General features: G+C 33.3%; 1 protein-coding gene across 1 annotated transcript; it reads left to right on the top strand.

Annotated features, from left to right (window-relative positions):
- The first annotated feature begins 2,131 nt into the window (after positions 1-2,131).
- LOC143613714 (protein SMALL AUXIN UP-REGULATED RNA 51-like) lies at positions 2,132-2,593 on the top strand. The gene has a single exon (XM_077087353.1). It carries the CDS (start codon positions 2,132-2,134, stop codon positions 2,591-2,593), a length of 462 nt encoding a protein of 153 aa, XP_076943468.1.
- Positions 2,594-23,184: the final 20,591 nt, after the last annotated feature.

Genomic DNA, 23,184 nt, shown 5'->3' with positions numbered 1-23,184 from the left:
AATATTCTAGAAACATTTTGTTTTTATTAAGCCTTCCTTATTTTATTTTGATATTAAAAAATAGATAATAAGAACTCACTTCTAATAAACAAGTATTTAGCGTGTATATTTAAGTATATGATTTAACAAACAACCAAAAGTGGTTTTTGCTAAAAGGAATATTTATACGATTATCAAGTTTGCTATTTAAAATTAATTATATGTTAAACATTTGTAAATTGTAACAAGTGTGGTGTACATATTAAATATAATTTACGAAATGTATCTTTAATTTATAAGTTATAACCACTTATTCAATTATTAAACAAAGCGGTATGGCATTAAAGGGATCATCGGCTGAGGCACATAAAATTCGGGGGCACAAAATTTTTTATACATATTACATATAAATTTTTTTTTGGTGTTAAAATTAAGGTTTATTGTAATTGTTAATGAGATAATTACATGCTTAGAATGGTTTCTGCTTATACTAAATCAGTCGATAAAAGTTTTATCCATGTAAATTAGCGAATAAAAATTTTGCGTTAAAGCCTACGGGCCTTCTTATATTGGCTCAGCTAAGTTATTTAAATTATTGGAGACGGCCCTGATGCTAGCTTAGCTGATCTTCAACTGAATCACCCCCACGCGCCACCCTCTTTCTCCATCTCTTGTCAAACTATTAACGCCTAACCACACCGCCAAAGTCTCATCTTACTTGCAACCAAATCAATTGAGCTGATGTGAATGGTGAGGGTTTGCCAAAGCTCTCATTTTAACACCAAAGTGTTATAGAAATTAAAAGTAAATATCATTAAAATATTTATAAAAGTACATATCATTAAATAGTTATAAGTTGTAGACTAGCTCTTCAAGTTCAAAAAAGTCATTTCTTTGTACGGTTGGTACTTCAATATTAAAAGATACCATCTAGAAAAGTTGCAATATTAAACCATCATTATTGGGATAATAAGACCAATTGTTGATAAAGACGTTCATATTTATGTATAGATATAAAAACATTTACTAAACTGCTTTTTCAAAAAGATTTTATGTAATAAACTTTAATAGTTATCATTTAATTGTAATATGACTTCAATATATTTCTTTTTAATGATGATTTATATACACTATTTTAATATGACTTCAATATATTTCTAGTTATTTATGTATAGACATAGACCTTGTAACTCGTATTAGTTTAAATTTTAAATTTTAATTATCATATAAGTTGCCACACCCATCATTGAATTAAGACGGATTATCTAGAAACTCATTCTTCTGTTGTCGTCTGTCAAACCAATATATATTGCGCTTTAAAAACAAGTTTTAATAGTGCATTTAAGTCGAGTTATTTGTTTATCCTATTCATAAATTTCTAGTTACTTTTCTTCCGCATTTGTTTTAGCTCATACCATTTTACTTAATTTATCAGTGTTACTTTCTCGCACGTGGTGTTGTCGTGTTGTGTTTATTGTGTTCGTGTTTATATACACCAATTTTTTTACTCCCTTACTTCTTAATGGATTTGTAGAGGTCCTTCCGTATAATAAAAAAACTACAAGAATTACATCAACAATTATGTTAAATCCGTTAAAAATAATAACTAGTTGTCGTAGTATTTTTCTCTCATAAAAATATAATATTATTACTTTTATTAAACATGAAGCTTTATTCACGTTCCTTTTTTGACTATATTCACGTTCCTCATAAAAATGTAGTTGTATTTTATTTGTTGTTCGGGTGGTCTCGTTGTTGGCTAGTATCTTGCTAGTGTTTTGAATAAAATTTTGTTGGTCGTTTAAAAAAAAAGAAATAACAAAGCCTTTAAACACATGTGTTTCAAGATAATAAGTTCTTTGGTTCAAGTTTTACAAACATTAAAAATATTAAAGAAAATTTGTCATTCAAAAATATAAAGTCAGAAAGAAAAAAAAGTATAAACTAATTCAATCTCAAGTCATTTAATATAGAATTTAATCAATAAAAATCGAAACATTTATGACCCAATATTTATACAACATTTAATGTAAAAAAATAACAAGAAAAAAGAAAAAAAACAACAATATTTTTCCTTTATAAAATAGCAAAACGGTAGCATCTACTCACTCTCTCTCTCAACCTCACCGTTCACTCCCAACAACTACTACCAATGCCTTCTCCAGCGAAAAAAGGCAACAAAATCAACCAAATCGTCCGCCTCAAACAAGTCATGCAACGTTGGCGCCGCCGCTGCATCACCTCCGAGTCCGACACCGACACCGAACAACAACAACAACTCCCGTCTGCCGGTTCCTTAGCCGTCTACGTGGGTCCCGACCGCCACCGGTTCGTCATTCCCACCCGGTTCTTAAACCTCCCGGTCTTCTTATCTTTACTCAACAAAGCCGAAGAAGAATTCGGGTTCCAAACCACTGGTGGACTAGTCATCCCGTGTGACGTCAGTTTCTTCAAGTGGCTGTTGAATGTTTTGAACCGAAACGTGAGTGGAGTCTCGGGTCTTGATTTAGATGATTTCATGGCGATGTTTGCCGATACCGAGATCGATGTTAATGAGCATTGTAAAGAAGTTAACAATTGTTTTACTCCGTTGTTGGAGAAAGCTAGGGTTTGATTAATGATGTGGACAATCAATCAGTCAAATCCTAACCGGTCTTGTTTTTTTTGTCAGTAGGGTTAGGGTTAGGGTTAGGTTTGGTTTTTTTTATTTGTATAGATTGTGGATTGAAGTGGTTCGATCCCATCTAGGTTTCAAAGCATGCACCCTTGGGCCAAAACTGATAGATGATGTATGATTAAGATTAAAGTGGTTTTAATGAGATGATTTTGCTTATGTTAAATTCAATGTTGTAAAACTCGCTAGGCGGTCCTTAGGCGGCCGACTCCCTTATAGGGATTACTCGGCTTGTACTCGGATATAATTAATATAACATAAAATAATTATTTGATATTATATATATGTTAAGATAAGCATAATTCATGTCAAAATAAACATAATTCATATGAAAAAAAAAACATAATTCAAAAAATTCATGTTTTGTTGTTATTTTTATTTTTTATTAAAAAATAAAAAATACAAAAATACAAAAATAAAATTTTTTGGCCGAGTTGACCTTGGAGGCCGAGTAATCCCGAGTACTCCGACATTTGACCGAGTTGGACCTTAGCAAGTAATTGTGGCCGAGTTGGAAAAAGGCGGCAAGGTTGATGTTCGAGGACCTTGGAATCGTCGATTCCAAGGCTTTGGAATCCGACTTTTACAATACTGGTTAAATTGATGATAGATGATTTTGATTTTGAATTGGTGATGAACTTTAAGGTTAAATTTGTTTGTACATCTCTTGTTTGACTGTGCTTGGTACGTACTTTGATGTTCGGCGTGATCCTAGCCGTCCACTTCCATTTCTGACAGAATTGTTTGGTTACTTTAATAAAGCATTAAAGAAAGGGAAATCACATTTTCATCCTTAAATTTGTGTACCTGAAAACAAATGCAGCTTTAAAAATGGACAAATATAAAGTCGCTTCATTAAAGTAACTAACCATGGGAAAACATGTTTTGATAACAAATATGTGTTTAGTTTATACCTTTTGCGTTTAATACTTTTGAATTCATGGCTTCCGGGGTTGTGGGGCTATATAGTCATTTTCAACAGGTTAGGAATACCTAGGATTTACGGATGTAATTTTTAAACGACTTAGTTTTGTTATTCAAAAAGAGTTGCGGCTCAGTTTGTTACTCGCTCGTCTTGCATTTCTTTGTAAACACTATTTCTTAATGAATGAATGTTTAACGATAAACTAAAAAAGAGAAAAATAATCAAAGAATGAAATACCGTGTTTTTATATTAATCCACATAAATGAATTCGTTAGAATAATTAATTACCGTCAAATTTTTTATCATAACGACTATCGAGACGTAAAAATTAAATAAATAAATAAAAAGATCGCGGCCAGAAATTTTAACAAAAGTATGAAAGTTTAGGAGATTCGAACACACGCCTACGGAGTATGAGTATAAGAGTAAGGGCCACACCCGTAGGTTATATATATAAGGTTCAACTTTGTTTGCCTGATAATTTTCAATATACCTAATATTAATATATATATATTTTTTCCTATGTAGTATAATATGGTCCATACAACTGATGAAGGATAGACATACATGCATTGTAACACGTTGTACCTTCATGCACACATGGCAAACAGATTTTTTTACAACTAGTGGCCACACTTGTCAAATCTAACTCAAAACTTTAACTTCTACTAAAACTTTGTGTACGACTAGACGGGTCTCCGTGCAATGTGTAGATGTTTGAACACAAAATTTATTAATCACGTAATAATTACGAGTGTTTATGATTTGGTTTAAAACTTTGAAACAGTTTAAATAGATTATGTTTGATTTCATGGTTAGTTTTTCCTTTCAATCGGTTGGTCGTTTTCATAATTTTCAAATCGTAGCGAAGTCCAATGGCGGACATACATAGAGGGCAGGCTACCCCTCAATTTTTTAAACGGTAGTGTAAAAAAAATATTTTTGGCCGATTTTCGTGTTTCGTTACCACTAAAGAAAAAATAACGTTACCCTATGATTTTAAGTCCAACCAACTTAAATTTTAAACCTATCAAAAGCCCAAGCCCAAACCAAAAAACTTAATAACCCAAACCAAAACCGTTTCACTAATCCATATACAATAACAACAGCCGCTTCACAGTTCTGAGTTCACTGCTTAACACCACACCACATCGTCGCCCTCCAGGCCCTCCACACAACAACACAACGCCAGCCGCCGCCGCCGCCTTTTCGGTCACTCCACACCACAGCGCCGGCCGTCGGACTACGTCTACACCGTCGAACGACACCACACTAATCACCACGGTCCACAACCGCCGCCCACCTCTCCATCTTTCTAGTAAGATTTTTCGTTTTCTTGTTTAAATTAGGATTAATTTGGTATGTAGGGTTTATGTTTAAATTGAAATTGATTAGGTATTTAGGGTTAATGTTTAAATTGGAATTGATTAGCTTCTAGTTTTATGTGTAAATTGCCAAATTGGAATTGATTATTGATATTAGGTTTTTGTTTCAAAATTTGTTTAGGGAACTTTGATATTCGGTTTTCGATTCAAATTTTATCTAGGGAATTTTGATATTCGGTTTTCGGTTCAAATTTTGTTTAGGGAACTTTGAAGATGAGTAAACAACCTCTTATTAGCAACATTTAAACGTCAAAGAAAAGAAAACGATGTCATCGATTAATCACCAAGTTTAATTATTTCAACTTCAAGTTCAAGATGATAAGAAACCTACTATTTAATTAAAACCTAAAAGCCCAACTTAAAAAACCGGGTGAATGCACATGTGAAATGCGTTACCAAGCGTTGATACGAACGAAACGGGCAACCAAGCAACCGTACGCGTCAAATGGGTAATCGGGCGCGGTACATACCAAAGGGGTAATCCGGCCTAGTATGTTTGTAACATAAAACCAGGCCCTAAACACAGAACACATAACCAGGCGCTTGTACGAGAAATATTCATGACCGAGCGCTGGAGCTGTAACATCACGAAAATATCGGGTCAAAAATATCAAAGTTCAAAAAGTCCAAGGATAAAAAATGAAAATTTCTGAATTCGCGACCGATCGCGATACGCGACGTACTTGGGCGCAACTCCATCGCGTATCGCGATGGCGATGTCTGACAACCAGACACGTGTCATGCCACGTGTAACCATGTGGCATAAAGCCATGACACTGTGACACGTGTCCTGCCACGTGTCACAATGTGGCATAAAGACATAACACTATGACACGTGTCATGCCACGTGTCACAACGTGGCATAAAGCACGCCACGTGTCACCACGTGGCACCGCGTTCCCCACGTGGCGCCACGTGGCAAACCTACCGTGACTCATCATAGCTACGTCGCTATACGCGACGGCTATGTCTAGGCCCATCGCGTATCGCGACGGGTCTCAAGAAAAAGTCTATAAATAGCAAGTTCAACCATCTCATTTTTCACATCCAATCTCACACACAACTTTCTCTTTCTAAATAACTTTCTCTCTCTAGAAATTTACCTCGTAAATCGTGCAACGACCCGCCTCGTTTTCCTTTACCATAAAAAATAATAAAAAGAAAAAGAATAAAGTAATAAATGAAAACAATCTTTATTAATAAAGAAAGATAAAAGTATTATTTAAAGATAATTTAAATAAGTAATGAATAAATATATATATACATTGTTTATGAATATAAACTAGTTGAGGTATATATATATATATATATATATATATATATATATAAGTATACGTTTTGGAAACGTAGACGGACCAAAGGTCCGAATATGAGAATAAGAGATATATGATTTGGACTATAAGTTCAAACATATTATAAAATAAAAGGAAAAGATAAAGTAGAAAATAGTTACGGTTAATGATATTATTTAAGTTATTATTCTTAAGTAATAAGAAAAGAAAATGGTACGTTTCTTAATAAAGAAGAAACGTAGAGTTTAAGAAAAGAGAACAAGTTAAACTAGAGTTTTATCTTGTGAAAAAAATAAGTTAAAAAGAAAGAGTTTTAACTTGGAAAAGGAAGGAAAGAAATAATATTTTAAACTAAAGGTTTAAAATAATGAAAAGATGTTTTGAACTAAAGGTTCATAAAGAAATTAAAAAATAGGTAAAGATTTTACAAAAGAGACTAGAGGTCTTAAGCCGGATTGTATATCCGACTAACAAAAAGTTATACTCGTACTATAGGTGCGAGATAACAAAGAAGAGGGAAAGACCCTCGGACAGTGTATTGAAGCTGATCCAAAAGAGAAGGCTATACTCGTACTATAGGTGCGAGATAGCAAGGGAAAGACCCTCGGACGGTGTTGAAGCCGATCCCAAAGCGAAAAGGTGAATACGCCCCCAAACTTTTATAACTTATTTTAAAATGAGTCAAACATATGAAAATTGTTTACAAGGAACTATGTGTTCCTAAAACCATTATAAATAAGAGTATGAACCTAGCCCTCAGGCTGTGGCATATGTGTGCCTGGATCCTTACAAAGGTGGTACTACGCGATGAAGCTCTCTTGCAGGGAGTACGACCGTTGTGTATATTTACGGGTACTTAACTAATTCGAACGTTGCGGTGTTTGCTGAGGTGACCTAGAGTAGAGGCTCGAGTTTATAAATGTGTTATTTAACTTTATTATTCCTAAGCCACGATGGGCCGAGGCATGCGTAGTCTCGAGGGGTAATAAAGTAAAAGAAAATATTTTAGCGTCAGCGTATTCACCAGCACATCGCTGACGTATTTTCTAACATTTCAGGTGATTAAAGTATTAAGAATTGGAGCCATTCATAAAGTGGATGTTCGCAAGGTAGAGATGGCTCATTGTTTTAATTATTTAAAAGATTATAAAAAAATATGATTTGTAGAAGCAAACGAGGTTTATAAATAAAACGCTCGGATATTTATTATCCGAAAAGCTTTTCAAATAAATTAAATATTATTACAAAATAAAGATTTATTAAAAAATGTTTCAAAAGAAATATTAATATTTTATTATAAATAAAGCTTTATAAATAAATTAATATTTCAAAATATTAATACTTTTTAAAGACTTTCGCTAAACTCTGATACATTTAAAAACCGGTACCAACTGTTGGTCACACGCCTAGGCCGTAAGTCAGGGTGTGACAAGTTGGTATCAGAGCCATCGATCTTGGCGAATTAGGTATTCAATTATACCTAGGCTTTGATCAATATTTTATTTTATAAGTTTAGAAAAGTTTAAATACCTAAATATCAATATATATATATATAAAGAGTTAGGGATAAGATATAACAAGTACGGGTAGGAAATGAACATTTTTACATATAATCTATAATGTGGAAATAGTCGACTATGGTCCGACTAAAAGAACAAGACAACTTCCAACAGAAAAGAAAGAAGAAAAAGCGACATTAGTTTTACCCCAAAATTTACTATATGAATAGTAAAGGGGTTACAGCAAACAAAAATAAAAGAAATGTTGAAAACAACAAAGGAAAAAAAATTACTTGAAACATGATCAAGTAAACCAATTAGTAGAAAATTTATTAGAGAAAAAGTCCCTAAAAAGTAATAAATGAAGATCCACATGCATGATGAATGAGTGAACATGAATGATATATGAAATAAAACAATAAATTCGTCTAATTGGTAGCAATAAATCATTTCATAATAGAAAGTCTTGCGTAATACAAAATATGTTTTGATTCTCATGAATAATAAAAACATATATATGGATTATTATAGCATGTCAAAAGAAGAAAATATAAACTCTTCCAAAGAAGCTAGAAGCGAGAAGAACATTAGAAATAAAGAAATGAATGACCGAATTAGAGAAGAGGTTCATGAAATGATTAATGAAGCTATGGCTCCGATAATAAAGATGCTTACTAACCCTAGATAAATTAGAATCAAGGAAAAAAAGGACTCAAAGCGAGCCTGATTCCTCAAAGAGAGTTGTAACCAATTTAGTCATGAAAACGAATTAAGGAATAAGAAGAAACGTAAACTTCAACCGGAAAATGTTTTTAAGAGTTATAAAACCTATGAGCCTAAAGAAATTCCGTGGAAACGAAAATACCATATCCACCTTGAAATGGCTTAAAAAACAAGAGTCAATCTTAAACAATATTGCTTGGACAAGTGAACAAACCATTTGGTGTTCTTCGAAAATGTTCAAGGATAAAGCTCTTAAATGGTAGAAAACATTAATTCAAGTTAAAAGAAATAAAGTAATGCACAACTTAAGTTGGGAAGAATTTAAGAGACATTATTCTACAAAAAATTTTGTCCAATTAACAAAATAAAACAAGATCAAATCATGTCATGAGACCAGAAGGTTGTTAATAACAATCTCAAAGAATACAACGCTAAATTTTTGGAATATTGTTAAGTAACTCCACAATTAGATAAATTGGAGTATGACAAAATAATCAAATACATATCTGGGCTACCAAAAGAGACAAGAGGGGTAATAAAATTACATGTACCACAAATAACCTCCGAAGTTATGATGGTAGCCAAATGTGTAAAAAAAATGAAGAGAAGTAAAGAAGAAAAAGGATCGCCTAAACTCACCAGACCCATATGTGAAAACTATGGAAAAAGGCATCATGGAAAATGTAAAAAAAAACAATACTAAAATAGTCATGTGCACTTTCTGTAAGAGAAAAGGACATTATAAGAACGAATGCACGGAAAATCAAACAAGTAAGAGCAAAGATAAAGAGAGGAACGTTGAAACACTCACAACAAACGCATAAAAAAATATCAATACAATCAAACAAAGATAAGTCTAGGCCAAAGGAATAATAACTATTGTAATAACTATTAGTCTAAATTAACTCATGTAACCCGTTTACAAATTCGTTATAAACAAAGAGATTTTGTAACAATAAATGGATAATTACCTTCCTAATATATATAAAGAAAATATTAGCATATAGATCGTGTCTACACACATGAATACTTATATGCAAAAGAAAAGAGATAGTAAAATTTTCAAAATACAAGAAAATATGTTAATAAATCATCATCTATAGAAAGATGAACTAAAATGAATGATAAATTAAACAAAGCATGTCTATTCAAAGAAAATCAATTATCCAAACTTTAAAAAATTCAAAAAATAAATAAACACGAAGAATCCGTCAAAATCATGAAGCAAGGGATTATGTCAAATAAGTATGAAAATCTTGAAAGCTATCAAGAATGAGTAAGATAAAATGATAGAATAAGATTCGATAGATTGAATCCGAGAAATATATTTAGAATACTGAAAGTAAGGTAAATAATTAAACACAACTGGCCACTGTGTTTAACGATTTACAATTACTTGCGACATTCTAACTTATAAACACTATATCATCCAAAGACATAGAATTAACAAAAGAGATATACTACAACACTCGAAAGTATTAGTAGAAATGTTAAACAATATAACTATAGAAGGAGTTTATCTATTCATTATTAAAACACGAAAATGTAATTACAAAGAAGATTGCATAAATATATAAAAGAGCGGACGTAAAACAAGATGGTATAACATTAGAACATCTACTTAAGATAGTAGATTTAAATAGATGCTAATGATAAAACCATTGAGTCTGAAGATTATTATTAACCATAAACCAAAGAATGAGAAAACCTGGAAAATTGAGCATTTGAGTTTTAGAGATTCAAAACTCTAAATAAACTTAAACAAAGCGAAACCAAGAAACCTCAAGAGTAAAAATCAAATTTCCAAAAGCGAAAAGTTATGGCACAATCAAATTGTAAGTTAAGAAAGATGACGAAATCTTTATACTCGAAAACCAAAACTTGATACTGATAATGGAAAGCTATACGAGACGATAATGAACAAAGCTCAAAAGTACAAGATGCACCCAAAAAGTGATAAAAACATACCACAAACCTTAGATCGAATTACTAATAGAAGAACATGAACAAGATGTCTGTCACTTCTTATGTAATGAAAAGATTAAATTCATTTACAAGTCAAACTCTAGCACAAGAAACCTTTGGATTACTTTAAACAACCCAAACTCCACATGTAGAAATGAGTAAAGATAATATGAACTGTATTACGAAACTTCCCAAGAATTTATGCCAATACAATACAAGATGTATTGTTCTTAACAGGCTAACAAAGTTTGCCTAAATTTATCCCAATGGATAGATTAGCATGAAATTATGTGAACAACATCGTGTCTCTACACGATGTGCCACTATTCATAATCTACAATCAAAACAGTTTAATTATATCCCATTTAAGGGATACTTTCCAACTAACATTAAGAACTTGGTTGAACTTTAGCATTGTCTATCATCCTCAAATAGATGAGCAAAGTGAAAAATAATCCAAACGTACAAGGTTATGCATTGCGCAAGTATAAAAGATTTAAGTAGAGGTTGGATAATTATTTTCCATATAAACATTCGAACCACACCTTATGAGATGTTATACAAACATAAATTCCAAACATCTGTGTATTGGTCTGAAACAAGAAATAACCGAATGTCTAGACCCGAAGTAATTCATGAAACGATGAATAAAGTATTACAAATCTGTGAACTACTTAAGGTGGCGTAAGATCGCCAAAAGAATTATACGTCCATCATAAACCATGAGAATATAATATATGCGATAAGATGTAATTAAAATTTCGCCTTAGAAAGACGTCATTCGCTTCGATAAAAAAAGAAAACTTAGTCTACGTTTGTAGAACCATTTGAAATAATTGAGCAAATCGGGCTGTTGCATACTGTATGTGACTACCCAAAGATAACGAAAAGGATACACGATGTATTCCCCGTCTCTAATCTGCGTAAATATCGAGCCAATTGATCTTTATCGATACCTTTTAAAAGATATAGAAACAAATAAAAATTTAATATCTAGAACAACCAATTCAAAATCAAAGATTCCGAAAACAAAGAAAGTAAAAAAGATGAACTCTAAGGATTGTGAAAGTAAAGTGAGACTCACGAAGAGGCTATACTTGGAAACTCGAATCCGAAGTGAAAAAGAAATACCCCCACTCGTTCTAGAAAGAAGCAATTTCGAGGACGAGATTTATTTCAAGGTGGGGAGGATGTAACATCACGAAAATATCGGGTCAAAAATATCAAAGTTCAAAAAGTCCAAGGATCAAAAATGAAAATTTCTGAATTCGCGACCGATCGCGATACGCGACATACTTGGGCGCAACGCTATCGTGTATCGCGACGGCGATGTCTGACAACCAGACACGTGTCATGCCACGTGTCAACACGTGGAACACCAGCCGCCACGTGTCACCACGTGGCATAAAGCCATGAAACTGTGACACGTGTCCTGCCACGTGTCACAATGTGACATAAAGACATGACACTTTGACACGTGTCATGCCACGTGTCATAACGTGGCATAAAGCTCACCACGTGGCACCGCGTTCCCCACGTCGCGCCACGTGGCAAACCTACCCGTGACTCATCATAGATACATCGCGATACGCGACGGCTATGTCTAGGCCCATCGCGTATCGCGACGGGTCTCCAGAAAAAGTCTATAAATAGCAAGTTCAACCATCTCATTTTTCACATTCAATCTCACACACAACTTTGTCTCTCTAAATAACTTTCTCTCTCTAGAAATTTTCCTCGTAAATCGTGCCACGACCCGCCTCGTTTTCCGTTACCATAAAAACTCCGACATATTACCTCGTAATCCGTGCCATAAACCGACGATACCCCCAAGTACCAACCACAATATCTCGAAGTATGTGTCGACCAGGTACGACACGACGTTCCACCTCGAAGTGCGTGCCATCCCGAGACGACCCAACGTTCCACCCGAGACGAGCCGACGTTCCGCCTCGAAGTACGTGCCGACCCGAGATGACCCCGACAGCCTGCCTCAAAATGCGTGCCGACGAAACTTGAAGACCGGTGTGCCTCGATTTGTGTGCCAAGGAGGTGCTGATCAAGATTCTCGATATACGTGCCAACGTCGAAGTGCTGCCCGTGAGTTTAGAAAATAATAAGCCGAACAAGGTATGCATAATGCTCGAGTAATATATTAATAAAATAATAAAGGCTTAGACCGGTCAAGGGATACCTCGAAAATATACAAAAGAAAATAAAGCAAAGAAATTATATAAAGAGAAATATATAAATATAACTATTGGTTATAGAAAAAGCAAAATTATTATTTAAAAGATTTTAAAAAAATAATAAAAGGAAAAAGAATAAAGTAATAAATGAAAACAATCTTTATTAATAAATAATGATAAAAGTATTATTTAAAGATAATTTAAATAAGTAATGACTAAATATATATATACAATGTTTATGAATATAAAATAGTTTAGGTATATATATATATATATAAGTTTACGTTTTGGAAACGTAGACGGACTAAAGGTCCGAATATGAGAATAAGAGATATATGATTTGGACTATAAGTTCAAACATATTATAAAATAAAAGGAAAAGATAATGTAGAAAATAGTTAAGGTTAATGATATTATTTAAGTTATTATTCTTAAGTAATAAGAAAAGAAAATGATACGTTTCTTAATAAAGAAGAAACGTAGAGTTTAAGAAAAGAAAACAAGTTAAACTAGAGGTTTATCTTGTGAAAGAAATAAGTTAAAAAGAAAGAGTTTTAACTTGGAAAAGGAAGAAAAGAAATAATATTTTAAACTAAAGGTTTAAAATAATGAAAAGATGTTTTGAACTAAAGGTTCATAAAGAAATTAAAATCGAGGTAAAGATTTTACAAAAGAGACTAGAGATCTTAAGCCGGATTGTATATCCGACTAACAAAAAGTTATACTTGTACTATAGGTGCGAGATAACAAAGAAGAGGGAAAGACCCTCGGACAGTGTATTGAAGCTGATCCAAAAGAGAAGGCTATACTCGTACTATAGGTGCGAGAAAGCAAGGGAAAGACCCTCGGACGGTGTTGAAGCCGATCCCAAAGCGAAAAGGTGAATACGCCACCAACTTTTATAACTTATTTTAAAATGAGTCAAACATATGAAAATTGTTTACAAGGAACTATGTGTTCCTAAAACCATTATAAATAAGAGTATGAACCTAGCCCTCAGGATGTGGTATACGTGTGTCTGGATCCTTACATAGGTGGTACTACGTGATGAATGGGCACATCGCACCACCCTTGGTCGTAGGACACTCTCCTGCAGGGAGTACGACCGTTGTGTATATTTACGGGTACTTAACTAAGTCGAACGCTGAGGTGTTTGCTGAGGTGACATAGAGTAGAGGCTCGAGTTTATAAATGTGTTATTTAACTTATTATTCCTAAGCCACGATGGGCCGAGGCAGGCGTAGTCTCCAGTGGTAATAAAGTAAAAGAAAATATTTTAGCATCAACATATTCACCAGCACATCGCTGACGTATTTTCTAACATTTCAGGTGATTAAAGTATCAAGAATTGGAGCCATTCATAAAGTGGATATTCGCAAGGTAGAGATGGCTCATTGTTTTAATTATTTAAAAGAATATAAAAAAATATGATTTGTAGAATCAAACGAGGTTTATAAATAAAACGCTCGGATATTTATTATCCGAAAAGCTTTTCAAATAAATTAAATATTATTACAAAATAAAGATTTATTAATAAAATGTTTCAAAAGAAATATTAATATTTTATTATAAATAAAGCTTTATAAATAAATTAATATTTCAAAATATTAATACTTTTTAAAGACTTCCGCTAAACTCTGATACATTTACAAAACCGGTACCAACTGTTGGTCACATGCCAAGGCCGTAAGTCAGGGTGTGACAGGGGCACACCAAACGGGTATCCCAGGCCAGCACACACATTATGTGAAATAGGGCATGGGACTCACAAATACCTAATTAGTCGCCGGTACGCGCGAAATGTGTTACCGGGTGCCTGCACTCGCGAACTAGTTAATGTTTTTCCCACTAATATACGGTTAAAAAAATTACGCTACCCCTGAAATTGTGTTCTAGATCCGCCACTAACCGCGAAGGTCGATTTGGAAAAACTTGAAGAGTGTTCTTGGCCGCAGTTTTCGTTATAATTATTGTGTTTTAATTATTGGTGTGTTTCTATTCATATATTTTAATTAATCTTCTTTGTTGTTTGAATTTATACTTATTGTGTTTTAATTATTGATGCTATGCCAAAAACAATACTTATTGTGTTTTAATTATAGATGCTTCATGAGAGAAATGATATTACTACGAGTATTGAATACAGGCCACTAATTTTTCTTTAGGTTTTAAATCCTTAAAGATAAATAAAGTATAAATGGATTCTATTTTTTCAATTAATATAAATAATAAACCATAATAGTTATCTATTTTATTAATATAACTAATCAAATTAATATAATTGAAAAATATTAAAAACTCATTTATTTTTATAACTTATATTTTGTGTAACATCCTACTTTTGGTTATAATAATAAAATAAATTTTGTTATTTTAAAGTGGGTCGTTATCGGTTTAGATAAATAGAATACGAGTTGGGCTAGTGTTGGGTAAATGAATATGGGTTATGGACTTGGGTTAGGAAAGAAAGAAGGAAAAGACCATGGGCTTAAGCCCATGAACCATAAATATAAAAACCATAATCACACATTAATCATTCATTTCACACACATTCCATACACCACCAAAAACGGTGAAAACGGTGGAAAAACGAGTAAGATCTCGTTTTTCCGGCAAAACCGCGTTTTTCTGGCGATGACGGGGCCGGAAAAGTGTGTACGAGGATGTCAGGAATGTCAGGGAATGTTCTGACCTAACCCTAGTTCGCTATGGGAACCTAACGAATTGGAAGGTGATTCGCTATAAGGGAGTGCAACGAACTAGCTCTAGTTCGTCTCCGATTCGTTAGGGGTAAAGGGTAACGAATTACCCTTGATTCGTGATGGACCAGTTCGTTAGAAGAGATAACGAATTAGATGAACTAATTCGTTATATGGACTGGTTCTCTATGGAACCGATTCGTCAAGGAGTCCAGTTCATTAAAGGGTCCAATTCGTCATAAGGACCGGTTCGTTATAATGCTTAATTCGTTAGAAAGCCAGATTCGTTATAATAATTAATTCTCTATGAACTCCCATTCATTAAGGGCTTAATAACGAATTAGAATTTTGAAAGAATGATAGAACAGTCCCTAGACTTAGAAAAAGAATGAATTAATTACAATTAAGCCCTTGAACTTTTGAGTTAGCGAATTAAATAATAATCTAAAATCCTAATGGAAAATGTGTTACGACAGTTAATGGAAATAAATTTTTTTCCAAGATGACCTGGCAGCTCGACCCCAGCCAGGGGCTCTACCCCTTGGACCCTGCTAGGGGCTGCCGCCCCTAGACCCCGCTGCCAGGGGCGCTGCCCCCGGACCCCCGTTCGTTGTGGGTTATGAATAAACTAGAAACGTAATATAGATAGTGATAGTAAATTAATATGTGCAATTGTTATACAGTTAGTCGTGCACAGCTCAAGAAAGGAATAACTATTAACGGTGAACGTAACCGCATTCAGGTGAGTTTCTAGCCCCATTCCTTGTTATGTTTTCGGGGCTGTGTGCATACTCGATTTGATTAGTTAATACGCTTATCCTAAGTGATAAGTGTATGCCGTATATGTATTATGTGAAATGTATGAATGATTTCTTGTCGGTGCATGAATGATCTTCGGAATTGCATGTACTGCCAGGAAATGGTTGATGTTATATGTATGTTGTAAGATGAAGAATGAATGATGTATGTATGTGCGAAACTTACAATTATGTATATAGAAAGTACGTTAAGGAAGTATGGAAGAAAGGGTACCGGACCCTAATAATATCCGAGGATGGAGGGTACCGGACCCTAATAATATCCGAGGATGGAGGGTGACCGGACCCTAATAATATCCGAGGATGGAGGGTGACCGGACCCTAATAATATCCAAGGATGGAGGGTACCGGACCTAATAATATCCGAGGATAAAGGGTGACCGAACCATAATAATATCCGAGGATGGAGGGTACCGGACCCTAATAATATCCGAGGTATGTAGGGCGAATGCTCTTTATAGCGTAAGGTTAGTTATGTTTGTGTATGAAAGATCAATGGACAGGTTAAGTATGTAATGCATACTTTCGGGCACGTATATGTGTATGTAAAATAAGTTATATGATTAGCTAGAACTCACTCAGTGTAGCTGACTTTTAGTATGCACGCATGCAAGTAGGTTGAGGCAGCTCGCGTGATTGAAGACACATGGCATGGAATCGAAGATACTGGCATCTCGAAGAAATGTTGTGATGTTTTAAAGATTATGTTTTGTTTTAAAAGACTATGAATGTTTTATAAGACAAGATTTGGAGGTTATGTAAGATATTATGGTTGAAGTCTTCTATTCCGCGTAAAGTTTTAATTAACTCTGATCTGTAGAACTGTGTTTATGAGTAAATCCAACATCCAAAGTGAGGCACCGGTAACGGGGCCTTACATTTTGTCTCTTGAATTTTTATCCTACACAAGTACAATTTATTCATACATTAAAATTTCTTTCTATCCAAAATCAATTTCTTTCAACTCAATATATTAATATCAATGAACAGGTACATACATTGTGATGAATAACACAAAAAAACTATTTTACACTTGTTTTCATTAAATATCCACAAAAAAGATACAATCTACACAAAAACATATAACCTACACTTGTTCTAAGAATAAGAAAACATATAACCTGTACACGAAAAACATATAACCTACACACGAAATTCATCATCAATAAAATGTACATGCACACGAAAACATAAAACCTACACACGAAAAACATATAACCTACATACAAAAATTTTATCTTACACAAATATAATTTATTCATACATTAAAATTTATTTTTATTCAAAACCAATTTCTTCCAACTCACCATATCAATATCCATCAACACGTAGTTACATTGTGATGACCAATACAAAAAAATATCTTACACAAGTTTGCATTAAATGCCAATAAAAAATATACAATCTACACTTGTTTTAAGAATAAGAACACATATAACCTACATACGAAAAACATATAACCTAATCAAGTGTAGGATATGTGTATCTTTATGTAGTTTATATAGTTGTTGCTGTCGAATTACATATGTCAGTTGTATCATTTTTTGTATGTTGTATATTTTTATTGCTCAAAACAAGTGTAGGCTGTATAATTTTGTGTAGGTTATATATTTATTGTTTATATTTAATGGATACATTTATATAATATTTTATTATTATTATTTATGGCAATAATTTTATAGGCATATCAACTGAAAAAAATATATTATGTTTTGACATATTGTTAAAAGACACGGTGATATATGTTAATAAATTGAGTGAGGAGAAATTGTTTTTTAATATAAAGTAATAGTATTATATGAATAAATTGTATTTTTTGGATAAAATGAAGATGGTGTAAATAAAAAATAAAACTAAGTTAGAGTTTTTATCTTTTTAATTATTATAATTAAATTAATTTAATATATTAGTTAAACAGAGATTTATTATGGTTATATTAGTTTTATAAATTGAAGAGAGATGTGCATTTATTGTTACATTTACATCTTTTTTATTTATTTTTAAATATTTAAAACCTAAATAAAACTAGTGGTCCATATTCATTTCTCACACTAATATCGTTTATCTCCTGAACTTAAGCCTACACACACACACATGTAATTTTACTTAATTTTAAAATTCTTATATTTTCCGACTTAATCTAATATAACTTTGATAAACAAATATTTTTTCCTCTTTTAAACGAACCGATCATCACTATACATTCAAATCAAGTTTTCGTTTAATTTAGAAATATATATGTGATATTAAAATTTGCTTTTTTTAAATCTATATCTAAATATATAAATTGATTCCAGTTTTATTTAATATTTTATCGATCTCCAAATATGTTATAAACCCATCATGTCATTTCTTGTTCGCTTATGTCATTAGATTATTATTCTAAGCATAACCTTGAAACTATGACTTATCGTCGAGACTCCTTGTGGAACTAACTAACGTGTTCGCTTTAATCTTCTCCTCATTATACCATCTACCAATATCTCTAAGGTGAGTAATCATATACCCTTTTTTCTCTATTTCTGTGTAACATCCTACTTTCGGTTATATTAATAAAATAAAGTTCGTTTATTTTATAGCGGGTCGTTATCGGTTTAGTTGAATAGAATACGAGATGGACTTGTGTTGGGTAAATGGATATGGGTTATGGACTTGGGTTATGGAGGAATGAAGGAAAGACCATGGGCTTAAGCCCATGATCAAAAATATATATACCCTTAATCCTCCATTTAATTCATTTACACATATCCCTTACACCATCCAAAACACACACTTAAGATTCTCTCTCTAGTTCTCTCTCTCTCTAAACCGATATCAAGAAGGAAACCGAGAACCGACCCGAGGTAATGATAGTATTTTATTGTTTGAGCTTAAATCCGTTAGATATAATCATGAAACGACGAGCTGACACTGTTAAACCGTTTAAGTCATGAGATCCGGGTGGAATCGGGTATAAACTGAACCTAATACGAGCTTAGGGGTCACCCTAGCTCAGATCTGGATCGAACAGGACGAAAAACGATGAAAAACGGTATAAAACGGTGAAGATACGTTTTTCTGGTAAGTTTTCCGGTAATGGCGGCGCCGGAAAAATGTGTACGAGGTTGTCAGGGAATGTTCTGACAAATCTGACCTAACCCTAGTTCGCTAAGGAATAAATAGCGAATTAGAGGTAATTCGCCAGCTGATTCGCTAAGGAAAGATTAACGAACTAGCTGTAGTTCGTATCCACGTTAAGGGTAAGGGTAACGAATTACCCTTGATTCGTTATGACCAATTCGTTAAAGGAGATAACGAATTAGAAGGTCCAATTCGCTACTTGGATTGGTTCGCTACATGGACTGATTCGTTAAGAGTCCAGTTCGTTAAAAGTCCAATTCGTGTAAGTAACCAGTTCGTTAAAGGTTCCAATTCGTTACAAGAACCAGTTCATCATGGCAAGTCAGTTCGTTAAGGATATGTAACGAATTAGAAGTTTAACAGAATGACAGAATGGTCCCTGGACTTAGAAAAGAATGATTTAATTACAAATAAGCCCTTGAACTTTTAAGTAGCATATTATTCAATGATTCAAAATGCTAATGGAAAATGTGTTAAGACAGTTAATGAAAATAAAATTTTTCCAAGCTGACCTGGCAGCTTAACCCCAGCCAGGGGCTCTGCCCCTTGGACTCCGCTAGGGGCTGCCGCCCCTAGAACCCCGCTGTCAGGGGCGCTGCCCCCGGACCCCCGTTCGTTGAGGGTAATAATTAAACTAGAAAGGCGATATGTGTAGTGATAGTTTACTGAAACGTATAATTATTATACAGTTAGTCGTGCACAGCTCAAGAAGAGAATAACCGTAAATGGTGAACGCAACCGCATTGAGGTGAGTTTCTAGCCCCACTTCCTTGTTATGTTTTCGGGGCTGTGTGCATACTTGATTTGATAGTTAATACACTTACCTTAAGTGGTAAGTGTATGCCTTGTATGATGTATGTATGATGATTGCTTGACGGTGCGTGAACGATCTTCTGATATTGCATGTACCGTCAGGTGGTAGCTAAAGACGTGATTGCTATGTATGATGTAAGATAAGATGCATGTATGAATATTTATGATGTATGCTCAATGTACGTATGATAAGTTAATGGTACGTGAACGCTCTTCGGAGATTGCACGTATTGTCAGGAAAAAAAATATTTAAGTACAGGTATAGTGTGAAGCTATGGAAGAAAGGGTACCGGACCCTAATAATATCCGAGGATGAAGGGTGACCGGACCCTAATAATATCCGAGGATGGAGGGTACCAGACCCTAAAAATATCCGAGGTATGTAGGGTGAAACGCCCTTTATAATGTATGGTTAGATATGAATGTGTATGGACGAATGATGATCTTGATATGTTGTAATGCGTACCTTCGGGCACGTATATGTGTATGAAAAGTAAGTTATGTGATTAACTAGAACTCACTCAGCATAGCTGACTTTTAGTATGCACGCAGGCAAATAGGTTGAGGCAGCTCGCATGACTGAAGACACATGGCATGGAAATCGAAGATACTGGCATCTCGAAGAAATGTTGTGATGTTTTAAAGACTATGTTTTGTTTTAATTGACTACGAATGTTTTTATAAGACATGAATTGATGGTTATGTAAAATGTTATGGTTGAAGTTTTATTATTCCGCGAAAGTTTTTGTTAACTCTGATATTTAGAACTGCGTTTATGAGTAAATCCAACGTTAAAGTAGGGCTACTGGTAACGGGGCCTTACATTCTGGGGGCATTATGCGTATTCTAATATTAATACACTATTATACTCAAACACAACTCCATTATTTGCGTGGTTGTTATATTGCTCGATTAATTGTTGATTGCTGAAGGAATTATGTATTTACTGCTTTTATGTTTGGCTGATATCTCATCCTTATCCTCATAGTATGATCATACGCCGACGGAGTAAATCGACTCGTTTGGTTCGAGGGGAAATGACACTTTTACTTTATGTTGATTATTGGTAGCGAATTGGTCAGAGTAGACATGTATGTAATCTAGTAGCATGATCGAAAAGACACATGTACTTGTTTACGTTAATTGATTATATTCACATACGCAAGGAATTGTTTATTTTCTCATTATTATTATTATTATTATTATTATTATTACATTAGACTGTGGTTACTCGTTCAACATGTGTTATTGAAAAATTATTTTTACGTGTAATGCAAGTTATTATAAAAAATGATTTGAAGTGAAGACATAGATTCGTACTTTAGGCTAAAAATTATAAAGTTAAATTTTTGTATTTATCTTTTGTTATTTATTTGTGTACGATTTTTGTAAATAAATAAATTTAGATCCTGACACTTATCATTATTTTAGTGTCTTTGATCTATTATACAAACTATGTCGTGCCCCGACATGTTCCGTCGTAGGTTAGGATGTGACAATAAATTTGCTTAGCAACACCCTTATGAGAAATTCGCTTTGTTACATACTTCTTTGGTTATCTTGTTTTTTTTAGCTATTTTATTCTAACTAGGGGTGGCAAAACAAACCCAAATGGGTTGTTTTAAATCAATGTTTTAGAATTAAAATGAGTCATGATGTATTAAAAGAATTTTTCTAGAAAGTCAAGATTGGCCGAAAAAATGCTAGTGACTTTTAGTTATCAGTTAGAATGAGTTATTTCAATACAAACCACACGAAACCAAACAGATATCGAAACCGACCAAAACTAAACCAAACAATAACCCGGCAAAACGAACCTGGACCAAGACAAAACCGAATTTATTTTTATTTTTTTTAGAACAAGGACGGAGGGCAAACGTTTTAGTTGTTTTACTTTTTTCATTTTTTATTTTTATTTTGAGTTATTATTTTTTTAATAATGTTTTTAAATTTTTTAAGGGGTTTTTGAAACCCTTAGTATTTTAATATTTACTTGGGTTTACCCATCTTGACCCATACACATCCTAACATTTAAAAAAAAAAATTCATCGTGACCTAAACTTATTCTTACCCGTCACCTAATCCAACCCAACCTATTCATACTGCCATATCTAATTCTAACTTATGGAAAAGTTACATGGAAGTTAGTATGAAACTACACACTTGCTAAAAAAAATGAAACATTAAGCCTACTTGTTACTTTTTATATCTTATATAGTCTCAAAATGTATTACTATACCCAAATATATGAACCATTTGTGTAATTATCTTTTTTTTTCATATTTATTAAAAACTGATTCAATAATAAAACTCTTAGATTCGAACTTGTATATACTAACTAGAGGTGCTTGCTGGATATTCAAAAATTCAGATATTCGAAACTTTGGATCATTGATATCACTATTCAACTCCGTAAATTTTGAAATAATTCAGTTTTTTTAATATTTTGATACGGGTTCGGATATTATTTTAGCACCCCTAAATCCCTAATAATAACAACCGTTGTAATTTAATTTGGATTTTATTATCTGGCACTAAGAACCAGGTGGTCTTGTGATTTTACTTTGTACTATGGTTTTGTCATGTGTGCCTTTGTGCATAACACTTGTCCGCCCCATTCTTAAGTTTCTTTAATAATGCATACGCATATATCTTTGTCTCCAAATAGCGATACATGCTTTATGATCTAGATGAAGACACGTGTTATAATGAGCGGTTAGTCAGTATAAAGACACATGGTATAAGGAGCGGTTACTCACTATATTTAGTTTTATTATTCAGTAACTAGGTTATAAACCCGTGTATTACACGAGATTGTATACAATAATGCTGAACTTAACATCACTAATTATCATTAATTATGTTTAACATACATTCACGAAAGCACATCAACATATAAGAGGATCGGAAAACACAATTGAAAGTTATAATATACAACCAAAATCCACTTTATAGCATGGAGCAAAAATATATCATGGTTCAGTTCACCCCATTATGATAATTCCATCGATAAAACGATTTCCAAGTATTTTGGCCGATCACATACTTAATCGCATATATTTTCGTACGATTGACTTTGAAAAGCCAAATTAATGTTAAGTCC

The sequence above is a fragment of the Bidens hawaiensis genome, unplaced genomic scaffold, assembly GCF_021521415.1.
Source record: "Bidens hawaiensis isolate Kalapana, Puna unplaced genomic scaffold, B.hawaiensis_p1.1 tig00038070_1, whole genome shotgun sequence".
Classification (NCBI taxonomy): Eukaryota; Viridiplantae; Streptophyta; class Magnoliopsida; order Asterales; family Asteraceae; genus Bidens; species Bidens hawaiensis.
The sequence above is the reverse complement of the archived record's forward strand: the minus strand, read 5'-3'. Positions and strand labels throughout refer to the sequence as shown.